Here is a 12,881-nt window from a genome sequence, read left to right as displayed (position 1 = left end):
GGAGAGCCTGCTGCCGGCACTTCTGCCGAGGCCGCGGTGAGGGCTGTTTGTCAGGGCAGACACAAGGCAGTGGGAACAGGCCTCGAGGGGCATGGAAACCTCAGCAATGGCAGTCATGTGGAAGGACCTCTTTATTTTATTTATTTAGTTTTAATCCTCACCAGACGACATGCTGAGGGAGAGAGAGAAAGAGAGAAACATCGGTCGGTTGCCTCCTGCACACCCCCTACTGGAGATCAAGCCCCAAACCCGGACATGTGCCCTGACTGGGAATCTTACCAACTGAGCCACACTGGCCAGATGTGGGAGAATAGTTTTAAAGAATATAAGAAAACATGAGCAGCATGATTCCTGAGCCTGTGAACTTGAAGAATACACATTATTATCAGTTATATCTTTGCCTAGCATATGAATACTAACAAAAATTGATCATGGACTTGGCAAAGATGCTAGCTTCCACAAATTTCAGAAAATTGGGATTACATAGGATATATTTTCTGACCATAATACATTCAAGTTAAAAGTCAGTAACAAAAAGATAACTAGAAAAACTCCATACACTTGACATTTTAAAACATTTCTAAATTCTTGAGTCGAAGAAAATATGAAAATCAGAAATACTTAGAACCAAATAATATAGATATTTTCATATCAGAATTTGTGGGACAACTGAAGCAATAGTTGAAGGGAAATTTACAGCTTAAGGTGCTCACAAGCATCAAGAAGAAAGGCACCGATTAATGAGGGGACATTAGGGGTAGTACAGCATTACACCCAAGTCAGGAGGAGGAATGAAATAGGATAAGTGCAGAAATGGATTAGCGCACGAACTAATAATACCCAGGAAGGCGGAAGTTGGTGATTGGAAAGAGCAGTGAAGTGGACAAACCTCTGAGCACTGGAACGGCAGAGGGAGGCACAGGCGGCGTGGGGGGGACACAACAGAAACTGCCACGATTCGGAACGGAGTAGAGGCTGTGTGATCAGCGCTGCCTTCAGTCCGAAAACAGACGCGGTGCGTGTTAGCCCTTCGTACGCCATAAGCGGTCTGGACGCAAGCGGCGGACCTTGCCCACACGCCACTAAATTTAATTCTCAACTAAAAATGCTAGAGAGAGAAAGTTATTTTTCTCTAAACTAATAAACTGTGTCTGAATTTAGGCACCAGCACCAAATTGTCATAGCTGTGTCTATAGCTGCAAACCTTGCATATCAACTCTGGTCGCCCAGTTCTAAAATCAGACTTGTTATTGACATCTCTGGGTTTGTAAAGAAAGTTATGGTAACTTAAATTCGTAAACATTCTAGCGCATCTGGAAGAAATGGGGATGGTTTCCGTTTTTGACGCGTGGCAGTTAACTAAAGACTACTTAGCACAACTTAGTTGACTGAAGAAAACCTATAAATAGGGATAATCCTATAGTCATTAAAGAAGTTGAATCAGTGCCCTGGCCGGTGTTTCTCAGTGGTTAGAGCGTCGACCCACACACCAAAGGGTCACGGGTCTGATTCCTGGTCAAGGGCATGTACTTGGGCAGCAGGTTCATTACCCGGCCCCTTCGAGGCGCCAGTGGGAGGCAATCAATAGATGTTTTTCTCTCTCAAAATCAATGGCAAAAATACCCTTGGGTAAGGATTAACAAAAAAGAAATTGAATCAGTTACTTTAAAATTCCCCTCACCCCTCAAATCTACCCAAAGGGCTTTACTAGCAAGTTCTAACATCATTCAAGAAACAATTCCACTTTTATACACAGTCCTTCAGAGGATAGGAAAATAGGGAGTATTCCTACCCGTTTGATGAGGCTAACATAACCTTAACACCACACCAGACAAAAGACATGTGAGAATAGACATGTCAGGCCAGTCCCACTGATGAATATAAATGCAAAAATGATAAGCAAAGAAACAATAGCAAAACCAACATGAGAAAAATATAAAAATGATATAGCACATCATGAAAACTTAGTTGGTTTTCAAGGACCAGGTCATTAGAAAATGTATTAATGTATATGCACCATTTTAACAGACCCAAAGAGAGAAATCATGTGATCATCTTAACAGAATCAAGAACAGGTTGACAAAATTCATCAGCTAGCTCTGGCCATGTGGCTCAGAAGATTGAGTGTCGTCCTGTGCACCAAAAGGTCACCGGTTCGATTCCTGGTCCCTCAGGGTGTGTATGGGAGGCAACCAATTAATGTTTCTGTCTCTTCCTCCCTTCCTCTTACTCTAAAATCAACTTTAAAAATAAATAAGAGTTATGTTTTTTAAAAAATTCATCAGCTATTCATTGCAAAAATGTTAGCAAACTTGGAATGATGGGGAACTTGCCTAAAGGCTTCTCAAAGGAAAAAAACCTATTGCAGTTGGTACCTCTTTTTATTATTGGTTTTTAGAGAGAGGGGAGGGGGGAGAGAAACATTGATCAGTTGCCTCCCGAACATGCCCTTACCAGGGATTGAACCTGCAACCCTTGGTGTGAGACGATGCTCCTGAGCCACCCGGCCAGGGCCAGATGGTACCGTTTAACAGTAAAATGTTGGAAGCTGTTCCTGTGAGAGCAAGATAAGGCTCCTATCTGCCTTCCAGCTTTATGTCGGGACTGGAGGTCCCAGCCAATGCAGTGAGACAGGAAAACGAAAGAAGTATAAGGATGAGAAAGACTAAACTTGTCGTTTGTAAGTTACATGATCGTGTACATGGAATATAAAAAACTTCTACAGATGATTTACTAGAATTAAGAGTTATTAGAGCCCTGGCCGGGTTGGCTCAGTGGATAGAGCATCGACCTGTGGGCGGAAGGGTCCCAGGTTCGATTTTGGTCAAGGGCACATGCCTGGGTTGCTGGCTCAGTCCAACGTGCAAGGGGCAGCCAATCGATTCCCTCTCATCATTGATGTTTCTACCTCTCTTCCTCTCCCTTCCTCTCTGAAGTCGATGAAAAATATATATATATTTTAAAAGTTAATAGAATTATAAAAATAAGGATGAATTTCAGTGTTAGAATTAAGAGTAGCAAGATTTCGGGATAGAAAATGAGTATACAAAATTAAATTGTTTTCTGCATAACAAAAAAATAGAAAATGAAAATTTAAAAATATACCAGTCCCTAGGAATAAATTTTACAAGAGTTGTATAAATCCCTCGTGGAAATAAAGGCTAAAATTTTTAAAAGATTACATTTTACTGAAAGATATTAAAGAAGACTTAAGTAAATGGGAGATACTGTGTGATTTTTTGTTTGGAAGACTTGCTATTAGTAACAGTTTTCCTCAAATTGATCTGAGATTCAATGCAATTCTGCTCAAAATTTCAACAGGGTTTTAATTTTTTTAACCTGGCAAGATAATTTAAGAATGAGTGTGGAAGAATAAGGGACCAGAAATTACCAAGATGCTCCTGGAGAACAGGCCGGAGTTGGGACTTGCTGTGCCACATGTCAAGGTCTGTCATGATAATATCTGTGCGGATAATCCGGAAAATACGGCGATGGAGACAGACATGGGTCAGTGGAGCAGAACGGAGCCCAGGAACGAGCCCGTGAAGACTCGCCTTGGGACAGAGGAGGCGCTGTGCGAGTTCACCTTTCACGGAGGAAAGCAGGAGCCACACGCGAGCCAGTTACCAACGCCCAGATGTGAAACGTGGAAGGAACTGGAAATCCTTCCAACGTTAGTACAAAGAGCTTCGAGGCCAGTGTAGGGAGGAGTTTCTGATGTCAGGAACAGCACAAAGCACCAACGAAAATACGCTTCTGCTGCATTCCAGGGAAGAGCTGTCTGCTCATCTGCTCACTCGCCTTAAGGAGAGGGAAGGGGAGGGTATTTGCAGCACAGGACGCGGTAGTTAGGACATGGGAAGCATGTCGGGTCAGAGAAAAGGCGGCCCAGGAAGGTGATGGTGGCTGGGATGGCCGGTCTTTCTAGGAGAGGAGAGCAGTGGGGTGGCAGCTGGCATTGCCCGGTGACGGGGACAGTGCACACGGGCACAGTGGGGGTGGCAGCTGGCATTGCCCGGTGACGGGGACAGTGCACACGGGCACAGTGGGGGTGGCAGCTGGCATTGCCCGGTGACGGGGACAGTGCACACGGGCACCTGGGGTGGAACAAGGACAAAGCAGAGCAGTAGCCAGGCCAGACCAGTGCCCTCCACAGACTGCTCAGTGTGGCCTTTTCTAGAGTGACAGACACACTCGGCCACACCTCACACAGATGACTCCCAAATAAAACACGGAGTCAACACGGCCTGTCACAAGGACTGTATCCTCGCTGATGGGGGTGAAGGTGCCACTGGGGGACGCACTTTCTGGTCCCTGAGAAGCAGCAGTGGTTTTTAAACATTCCTGTGATGCTCCACTGGAGGAAAGGAGATACATGTGTGTGTGTGTGTTCATGTGCCAAAATGGGTGTATACATGTATCTACACATACCTGAATGTGCATGTACACATGTAGCTGCATGCACCTGAATATGTGTACATATGTACATATACATGTATGCATATCTACATGTACCCAACTGAGTGTGTGCATGTGTGTCTACACATACCTAACTATGAGTGTACACATGTGCCCACATGTACCTGAATGGGTATGCACACGCACATTTATATGTACCCAAATGTGTGTACACATGTATCTACACGTACCCCAGTGTGTGTGTACACATGCACACACTTATCTACACATACTCAAATGTGTGTACACGTACTAGTATCTACATGTATTCTGTCTGTACATGTAGACACGTATGCCTACATGTACCCTTATGTGTGCACACATATCTACATGTACCCAAGTGTGTGTGTGCACGTGTCTACACGTGCCCAAATGTGTGTGCACATGTATCTGCATGTGCCTGAATCTGTGTATACAGGTACACATGTACCCAAAGTGGAGACTCACGCAACAGGATTGACCCTTAGTTTTCTGTCCTGTCCTGCAGAACCCGAGGTGGGTGGCCACTGGCGGGCCGTCAGTCAGTTGGACGGTGTTTCCTCGCTGAGGCTGGGCCCTGCACAGGCGTCCTTACCCTCCTGTGCTGCGCTCCTGGGGCAGTTCCCCTTCAAAGGCAGAAACCACTCCAAGCAGGTGGGACGGGCGCTACCGGCAGAGCAGAGCCGGGTCCGAGGCCTGTGCGCTCCAGGGCGGTGGCTTGCCCTCGCCAGGAGGCCTCTGTGGCCCGGAGGCGGCAGGTTCTCGGCTGTTCCTCTCGTCCCTTCCCGGGATGTGCCGGCGGGCGGGCCTTCAGGGCGCTCGCAGCCCTGGCTTCGGCTCTGTCTGGCGTTGCTGGTGTGGGGGAGCGCCCTTTGGGCGCCTGCCTCTCCTGACACGGGGCACAGACCTAGTGTGGCTCACGTGGCCCTCTCACCCCAGCTGCCCGGAACTTTGTGAGGGCATCTCTGAGCCCTGCCTGCCTTCCTACAGGTGCCAAGCCAGCTTCCTCTGTGGACCCGTGGGGAGTCCCCCCCGGAACCAGCACGCACTCCAGCTCCACGAGCTCAGATTCCTGGGCGGCCCCGCAGCAGCCTGCCCACGGTGCCGAGAAGACAGCGGACGCCTGGGCAGCAGCCTCTGCCGCCAAGCCTGCGGCCACCTCTGGTGAGCCAACCCTCCTTCCTCCTGGGTCCCTGGAGCCCCTCGGGCCCCGCCGCTCTCCCCCTCCTGCCTCCTTGGCATGGGGCCTCTCAATTGGCCTTCACTTGCTACCCTCCTCCCGCAGCCTCTGTCCCCGTCCCCCAGCCACACCCCCACTCTGTGGCGCGCTCACAGGCGTCTGGCACCGCACCTCCTCCAGAGGGAGCCTCCAGGCACTTCCTGCAGGCCGTGCCCCAGCTCCACTGTGTCTTCACCACCACCAGCCCCTCCTTCAGTTTCAGGGGGATGGTGGGAGCATGGGCAGGCGAACACCCACTCTATGCACCGGGAGGCCAAGTTCAGTTCCAGCCCACCCGTGACCCTGACCCGAGCAGCCCCCTTGCTCTCAGTGTCTCCCCAGAAGGGACGTGGGACGTGGAGAGCCACAAGGTGCTCACAATCACTGGCCTTGCGTTCACTCAGGGGCCTTCGATCTCTTCAGTAATTTGAATGGGACAATTAAAGATGACTTTTCTGAATTTGACAACCTCCGAACTTCAAAAAACACAGGTATGTAAAGGCGGGGAGGTGCCCATAAAGTTCTGCGCATCTGACCGGCCCATTTACTGCAGAAATAATAACCAATGTTCAGAGCCTGGCAACTTCATGCACTTCCTTTGCGCTTTGATCTTGGGAGGCAGGCGTGTCTAATCACAAGAAACCACACATCACAGTGAACAGTCCCACGCTGAGTTTCCTTTCTCCCTCTCCTTGTACTGGGCCCCTGTTTCCTCTCTGGTCACCTCCCCCTAAGGCTCATGACTGCCCTGGGAAGCCCCACCCCAGCCCAGAGTGGGACCCCCACCTTCCGGTCTAAGCCATGGTTTCCATTCACCTTCATCCTCCCAGCATCCCACTCCCCAAGGGTGCCAGCTTTTCCAGACTGCCCGCTTTGGGCATGCCCCACGCCATCCCCAGGTCACCCGTCAGAGCCCCCACCAGGAGACCCACCGTTAAGGCCGCAGGCCCAGCTCTTCCCTGGATGCCGCTGGCTGGGAGGGGTCAGTGAGGTGCAGAGTGGCCTGGAGGGAGCAGCAGGAGGAGGCCTGGACGCACTCTCCGTGCACCGCGGATGGAGCTGGGCGGCCGGCAGCCTCGCCATGTCAGGGCCGCACCTCGTCACACAGCAACCTCTCTTCTCTCTCCTCCTCAGCTTCTCCCTATTCTCCACCTCCTCCTTCCACCTCTCTGCCTCTCCCCTGCTGCAGCCATAGGCCTGGCTGGCCTGGTCTAAGGTACGAGCAGCCTGGCCCCTCAGCTCGGGTCAGAGGCAGCCTAGAATGTGCCGCTTCGTGGGGCGTTTCTTTGCTGCGTTCAGAAAGCCGCAGGCTCCATGTGTCTCTGGTGCAGGCCTGAGTGCAACCTCACTGTCCTTCGGCCGCGCTCCGTGAGGCAGCTCCGCAGCTCCGTGAGGCAGAGCCCGTCCCGGGCGTGTTCCTGTCGGAGGAAACTTGGAAAAGCTTATGGGGAGAAAATGAAAATCATCTCTGATTCTTCCTGCCCTGGCCACTGTTTCCTTCCAGTGTGCCTTGAGCTCTTAAATACAGTTCGGCTCACACTGTCGGAGTGGAACCCCGCCTCCCACCCCCCTTTTCTGGAATAGCAGATTGAGAACAAGTTCTCATAACATTAAGTCCTTAAGAAAAGATTTCCCATCTAGGTGAACCTCAGTCCCGCCCAGCGGTAACGTCTTCAGTCTGCTTGGGGCGGACACTGGGTTGGTGGGTTCTGCGGAGGGAAATAGTGCTGCGGTGAGGAGTGCTCCGCCGTGCCCACAGCGCATTGCTTCCTGCCCGGCTTCCTGGAAATGGGCACCGTGCGTGCGGGGAGTGCCCATTTCTCAGCGCCTCTGCACCACACCGCCACCTTGCATCTTGGCCCAGCAACACATGCCCACAGCCTGTCTGCACACCCTCTGTTGGCTGAATTTTAAAAAATAATTTGCTCCCTTCTAGCTATCAAGAAATTCATGCTCATTGTAGAAAATTTACTAGTAGAAAACGAAAACATTACAAAAACAAATTTAGACAGACAAATTGCCCTGCCTCGCCGCCAGCCCAGAATAGCATCTTCCAGAGCTTGAAGGACTGAGCTGTCTAGACTGTTAGTTGCTCTCTCCTCCTCACCTGGGCTCTGTCCCTGCACGTGGGCTGGTGACCCGGAGGCAGGCTCTAACCTGCCCTGTCTCCAGCTCGGGGCTGATGGAAGCAACCCTGCAATGAGCATCCCACCCCCGCAGCCCCACGGGGAGCTGCGGGTCCGGGCACCTCTGCGTGGCTCGCGACGTCCTGGGCGGCTGCAGCGTGGGTGCAGGAGCCGCAGGCCCTCCCTCCGGCTCACCACGCTTGTGTCTGTCGTTGTCTTGTAGCCGAGGCGGTGGCCTCTCTGCCTTCCCAAAAAAGTGGAACTACAAGCCCCGACCCCTTTGAGTCGCAGCCCCTGACCGTGACCGCGAGCAAGCCCAGCAGCGCCCGGAAAACCCCCGAGTCCTTCCTGGGCCCCAACGCGGCCCTGGTGAACCTGGACTCCCTGGTGACCAGGCCAGCCCCGCCGGCCCAGTCCCTCAACCCTTTCCTGGCACCAGGTAAGCGGCTTCCCAGCGCTCGCCTCCCACCTCGGGCTGAGGGGGGTGGAACAGCCCCTCCTTTCTTCCAGGGAGACCACTGAGCAGAAGCTGCCCCTGGCCTGTGCCCAGCCAGGGAGAGCCTCGAGCGGGCGCCCACCCGGTGGTGCTGGGGGTGGGAGTGCAGTTTGCGGCCCACGTCCCGTCAAGTGCAGTGTCACTGGGCCCTTAACTGGGCCATCCTCAGGGACCCAGGGACCCTCACTTCACCCCTGCTGCTGGGTTCTGTCCTCCCTGGGGCTGGGAACTCCGCCCTCCCACCCCCTCCATTCATTCTCCCTGCGGGGGGCGGGGGGTGTCTGTCTAAAGACCTGCGCTCCACCCTGGGCTACAGGGCAAGCCCCCCCTTGCTTCAGTGCCCCCACCCCTCCCGAGTGCTCAGGCCCTCAGCGCCCAGCTGCTGACACTCCTCACGCAGACGCCCTGCCCCCTCCTCCCATGGAAGTCACGTCTGTCCCTCAGCCCATCCCAGACAACACTCCCGGGAGACCGCCCTCCCTCCCCACGGATTTCCCAGTGGGCCTTGGGTTCCCCGAGGGCAAGAGCTTGTCACATTCAAGGGGTTCAGCCCTTGACCTGTCCCGTGGTGAAGGGATCTGAAGGCTGGACCAAGGCCCCTGATGGGAGCCTGCAGAGAAGGACCCAGGACTTAGAGGTGGGGTGGGGGTCCTGGGCAGAAGTGGGGGGTATGGGGAGCCTTGGTCCTGCCACCCGGCATCCCCCAGGAGGTGACTCCAGGGCCCCTTGCTCCCTGGAGCTAGATCAGAACCCAGTTTCCTGAGCAACATGAACCCTGTCCCTACCCCAGAAGGCCGCCTGCCACCCCTGCCCAGAGAGCCCGGGCGGCCCGGAGTCCCCCTGGCAGCTGTGGCATCAGCGTCTTCCAGGCTTTCAGGGAGGGGCTGGTCGGGAAGAGCTGTGCTGTCTGCAAACAGGTCTGTCTCCAAGGCCCTGCTGGGCCTCCAGGCCGGTAACCAGGCCGCACAGGGGCTTGGGCTGTTGTCATTGGTGGGGTCTGGCTCTAACCCTTCTAAGCTGAGCCTCAAGCGAGTCCCTGTCCTGTGCTGGAGTCTCGGTTCGGTCATCTCTCACGGGTGATCTGCAGAGCCGCCTCCTGGGGTGACTAGAGGGGGGCTGATGCAGGGATGTCAGGGTGCCCTCCCAAGCCCGCCCGCCCCAGTGTGTGTGGGGAGCCTTTGTGAGCAGGAGCCGGGCTGCGTTGGAGACTCCGTGCCGGCAGCTCCTGCGCTTGGGGCAGAGGATCAATAGATGTTTTTACTAAAAGGGGAAGAGGCTTTCTGATGGGAGATAAATTCTGGAAATACTGGGAGAGACAGCTGCATCAGTCTCTTGACTGCAGGACTTCTCAGAGCCTTTGGAGAAGGGCACAGCGTGGGGAATGCCGCTCTCAAGCCACGCACCGTGGCTCCCGCCTCCCTCTTTGCTCTTCTCCCTCCCAGGCACCCGTTGTCACAGGGCAGCGCCAGTGGTTGGCTGCTGAGGGAGTCCCGGCCAGCCCCGCGGAGGAGCTGGGCCTCCCGCCTGGCACGCTCCTGGCACTGCCTCATTTAGGCTTGTGACCTTGGACAAGTCACTTGGCCTCTCCAAGTGACAGCCTTAGTCTCCTCATCCAAACAGTGGAGACTCGTCCCGTGAGCAGACGTGTCTCCGTGTGCCAGCGCGGCTGCCAGAGGCTCTGCGGCCCAGCAGGGACCGGGGCGCACCAGCCCCCGGCCTTGGGGACGGATGCTGTTCTGACCACCCACTGTCCCTCCTGCTCTCTCCCAGGTGCAGCTGCGGCTTCGGGCCCTGTCAACCCATTCCAGGTGAACCAGCCCCAGCCGCTGACGCTGAACCAGCTGCGGGGGAGCCCCGTGCTGGGGACCAGCGCGTCCTTCGGGCCTGGCCCAAGTGTGGAGCCCATGGCTGTGGCCTCCATGACCTCCACAGCCTCACACCCAGCCATAGGGGCCAGCAGTTCCTCCCTGGCGCCATTGGGCCCTGCCACAATGAACATGGTGGGCAGCATGGGCATCCCCCCAGCGGCAGCTCAGGCTACCGGCACAACCAACCCTTTCCTTCTCTAGTGCCCAGGCCTGGGACCGCCCAGAGCAAATGCCCAAGCACCTGCGCCCAGGACGCCAGCAGAGACTCGCTACGGAGTGGTGTCAGGGCCAGGGGGCGGTTCCAGTCTGCTTCCTGGTAGGAGGGTCGTCTGTACAGCCCCGTCCTCGGGCGTGAGCAGGCCGGGCGTGCTGAGCCTCAGATCAGGAGGGGCTCTGCGCACCTTCTGGCGCCTGCTCGCCCTGACCCAGCCCGGGCACCCTCACCTCCTCCCAGTGCAGGGTCCTGGCTCCTGGGGGTCACCTGGCTCTGCAGGGCCTTGGTCGGGCAGGAGTCCTCTGTGTTGCCCTTGCCGTTAGCCTCAGCCGAGGGTCTCGGGGACACGGCCTCGCCCAGGACCGGGACGGCCGCCTTGTCTTTGCCCTGCACCCCCAGCCCTGCCGCCCGGGTGTGGGTGGAAGGACGTGCTGGCTCCACAGACAGACCTTTAGGGGAAGTGGTTGTGCATCTTCTTCTTTGACTCGTGTGTGAGTTCAAAGTAAACACCACTGTGGGATGACTCGCGTTCAGCCACTAGAGCGAGCTTTAAACTAACCTGGGCATAACCCTCCACGCGGCTCGAGGCTTGTGTATGTTTGCACATGTTTTGTTTAGTACAGTTTCATATTTGAGTTTGCAGAATTATCTAACAGTCTTTTTTGGCTAATATTTTTATAACGTGGTTCTTATTTAACTGTCTAGTTTTGATAGAATTTACCAGGTCTGGCTGAATTAAGATATTGGCACATGTTATGTTAGTAGTTTAAATTCTCTTATTTATGGTTTTAACTCTATAAGAAAATTTAAATAGGAAGAGACAAAAAATGCCTTATGGAAAACTAAAGCAAATTCTTTATAGGAGAAAAATGTGAGAGTTTGATTACACTTAAAAGATGATGTTTATTTAAAAAAACACTACAACAGCAACAAAAAAACTCTAGCCTCCAGTTGCCTTTTCCTTTAATTCCCTTTTTTGGTAAATTACCAAACTGATTAACTTTCAGCCTTTTCGGCTAGATGCTAAGAAAAAACTATTTTTCTTACTGATACACCAGCATCAAGAAAGTTAAAGAAAAAAGTCTACTGTCTGAATGTGACTCCCCAGTGTTTATCAGCTGATTCCTTTTTAACTGAGGGCGGCACGGTTAGCGGGACTTCCGCTCACGATGGGAACGTGAGATGGAAGAGACATCTTGGACCACTTGTCTGTGATCTCCTGTCTGATACTCGCTCAGGTAAAGATGGGGCGCGGGGTGTGTGGAGATGGCAGGTGGCTGGGGGCAGTGGCTCCCTGGGGCTTGTGGCTGAGACGGGCGAGGGACCAGGGCTGGCCCTGACTCTGCTAACTCCAGACACACAGCACAGACTTAAAATCCATCATCTCTTATTTTGGAGAAGAAAAAAAACATCTTCACCCAGGATAGATGGTTAACAAACGTGCCCTTATATTACCTCCCTCTCCCCCTCCTGCGCCCCTCACCCAGCCACCACTATAAACAAGTATTAGGTCATAAACTAAGGACCAGAAAAGGTTTGCCTTTCCCTAGGGAAGGGGCATTCTCCCTCACATTCCACCGTGGGTGCCCTCGCCCTCAGCCCAGGCCAGCGGACCACCGGTGGGCCCTCTGAGCAGGGACCTGCCCCGGCCCTGGGCCTGGAGAGACATACAGGCCACGCTGACTGCCTCTGGGCCCCTCGCGTTTCCTGCTTCCTACTCACCAGTGCTGCTCCCTGAGGCTCCTGGGGCCTCAGGCTGGGCCTGGGGTGGGGAGAGCAGTGGACTGGGGCAGGTGCTTCCCCAGGTGCGGCCTGGCCACCTGGCCACCTCCCAGTGCCCCCAGCACGGTTGATGCCCCTGCAGTACGGCCCCAGGACACCTGCACGCCTGCCCAGCACGGTTGGCCCCCAGGCACTCTGTCAGTTGCCTGCACTGATCATGCCACTGCCAGCCGCTGACACGCGAGCTGCACACAGGCCCTCGCTCCCTCCTGAGGGCTCCGGGTGGGGTCCCCCCGCCGTTTTCTCAGCCCCAGGGGCCGGTAGCTGGTTTTGAACTTGTCACTATTGATACTTATTTACTGTATAAATATAATTTATCATTTGTATCATGATGCGGTCTCTGGCTATGTCCTTTGCCCTCCCCCGTCTTTATCAATCCCGTGACACGGGAGGGGTGGGCTGGCTGTGGAGCCAGGTCCTGCCTGGGGCCCAGTTTGGCCTGCGGTTGACAAGGCCACTGTCCTGATGGCCGCGGGCCCCTGATGTCCTGGCCAGAGAGGAACTGGAGGCGGCCTTCAGGACACTGCCGTGGTCTGCAGGCATGGAGGTGGAGGTGCTGGCCTCGTCCTGCCCCCTCACTGGGTCTTGGGGGTGCACTCCACTGGGTGCTTGCGGGCTTGCTCCATGCCACCAGAGCTGCCCCTTCAGAGGCCGCCAGCTTGGTGGCTGGTGCGGGGCCCTGTCCCCTTCCAGGACCTGAGATCAGAAGAGGAGGGGGTACAGCAAGGGCAGTGACAGG

The 12,881-nt window shown here is 54.4% G+C and overlaps 1 protein-coding gene across 3 annotated transcripts in view; it reads left to right on the top strand.

Moving 5' to 3' along the window:
- Nucleotides 1-12,474, top strand: part of EPN2 (epsin 2) — a 105,555-nt gene extending 93,081 nt beyond the window's left edge. For all 3 annotated transcript variants that reach the window (XM_079798134.1, XM_079798135.1, XM_079798133.1), the window contains 4 exons: nt 5,428-5,601; nt 6,061-6,147; nt 8,006-8,221; nt 10,049-12,474. In XM_079798134.1, the coding sequence (XP_079654260.1) occupies nt 5,428-5,601; nt 6,061-6,147; nt 8,006-8,221; nt 10,049-10,347 (776 nt within the window). In that variant the 3' untranslated portion in view covers nt 10,348-12,474. The remainder of the gene's footprint in view (nt 1-5,427; nt 5,602-6,060; nt 6,148-8,005; nt 8,222-10,048) is intronic.
- Nucleotides 12,475-12,881: the final 407 nt, after the last annotated feature.

This window comes from Cnephaeus nilssonii (assembly GCF_951640355.1).
Source record: "Cnephaeus nilssonii genome assembly, chromosome: 19".
Lineage (NCBI taxonomy): Eukaryota > Metazoa > Chordata > Mammalia > Chiroptera > Vespertilionidae > Cnephaeus > Cnephaeus nilssonii.
This window is presented reverse-complemented; position numbering and strand designations above follow the sequence as displayed.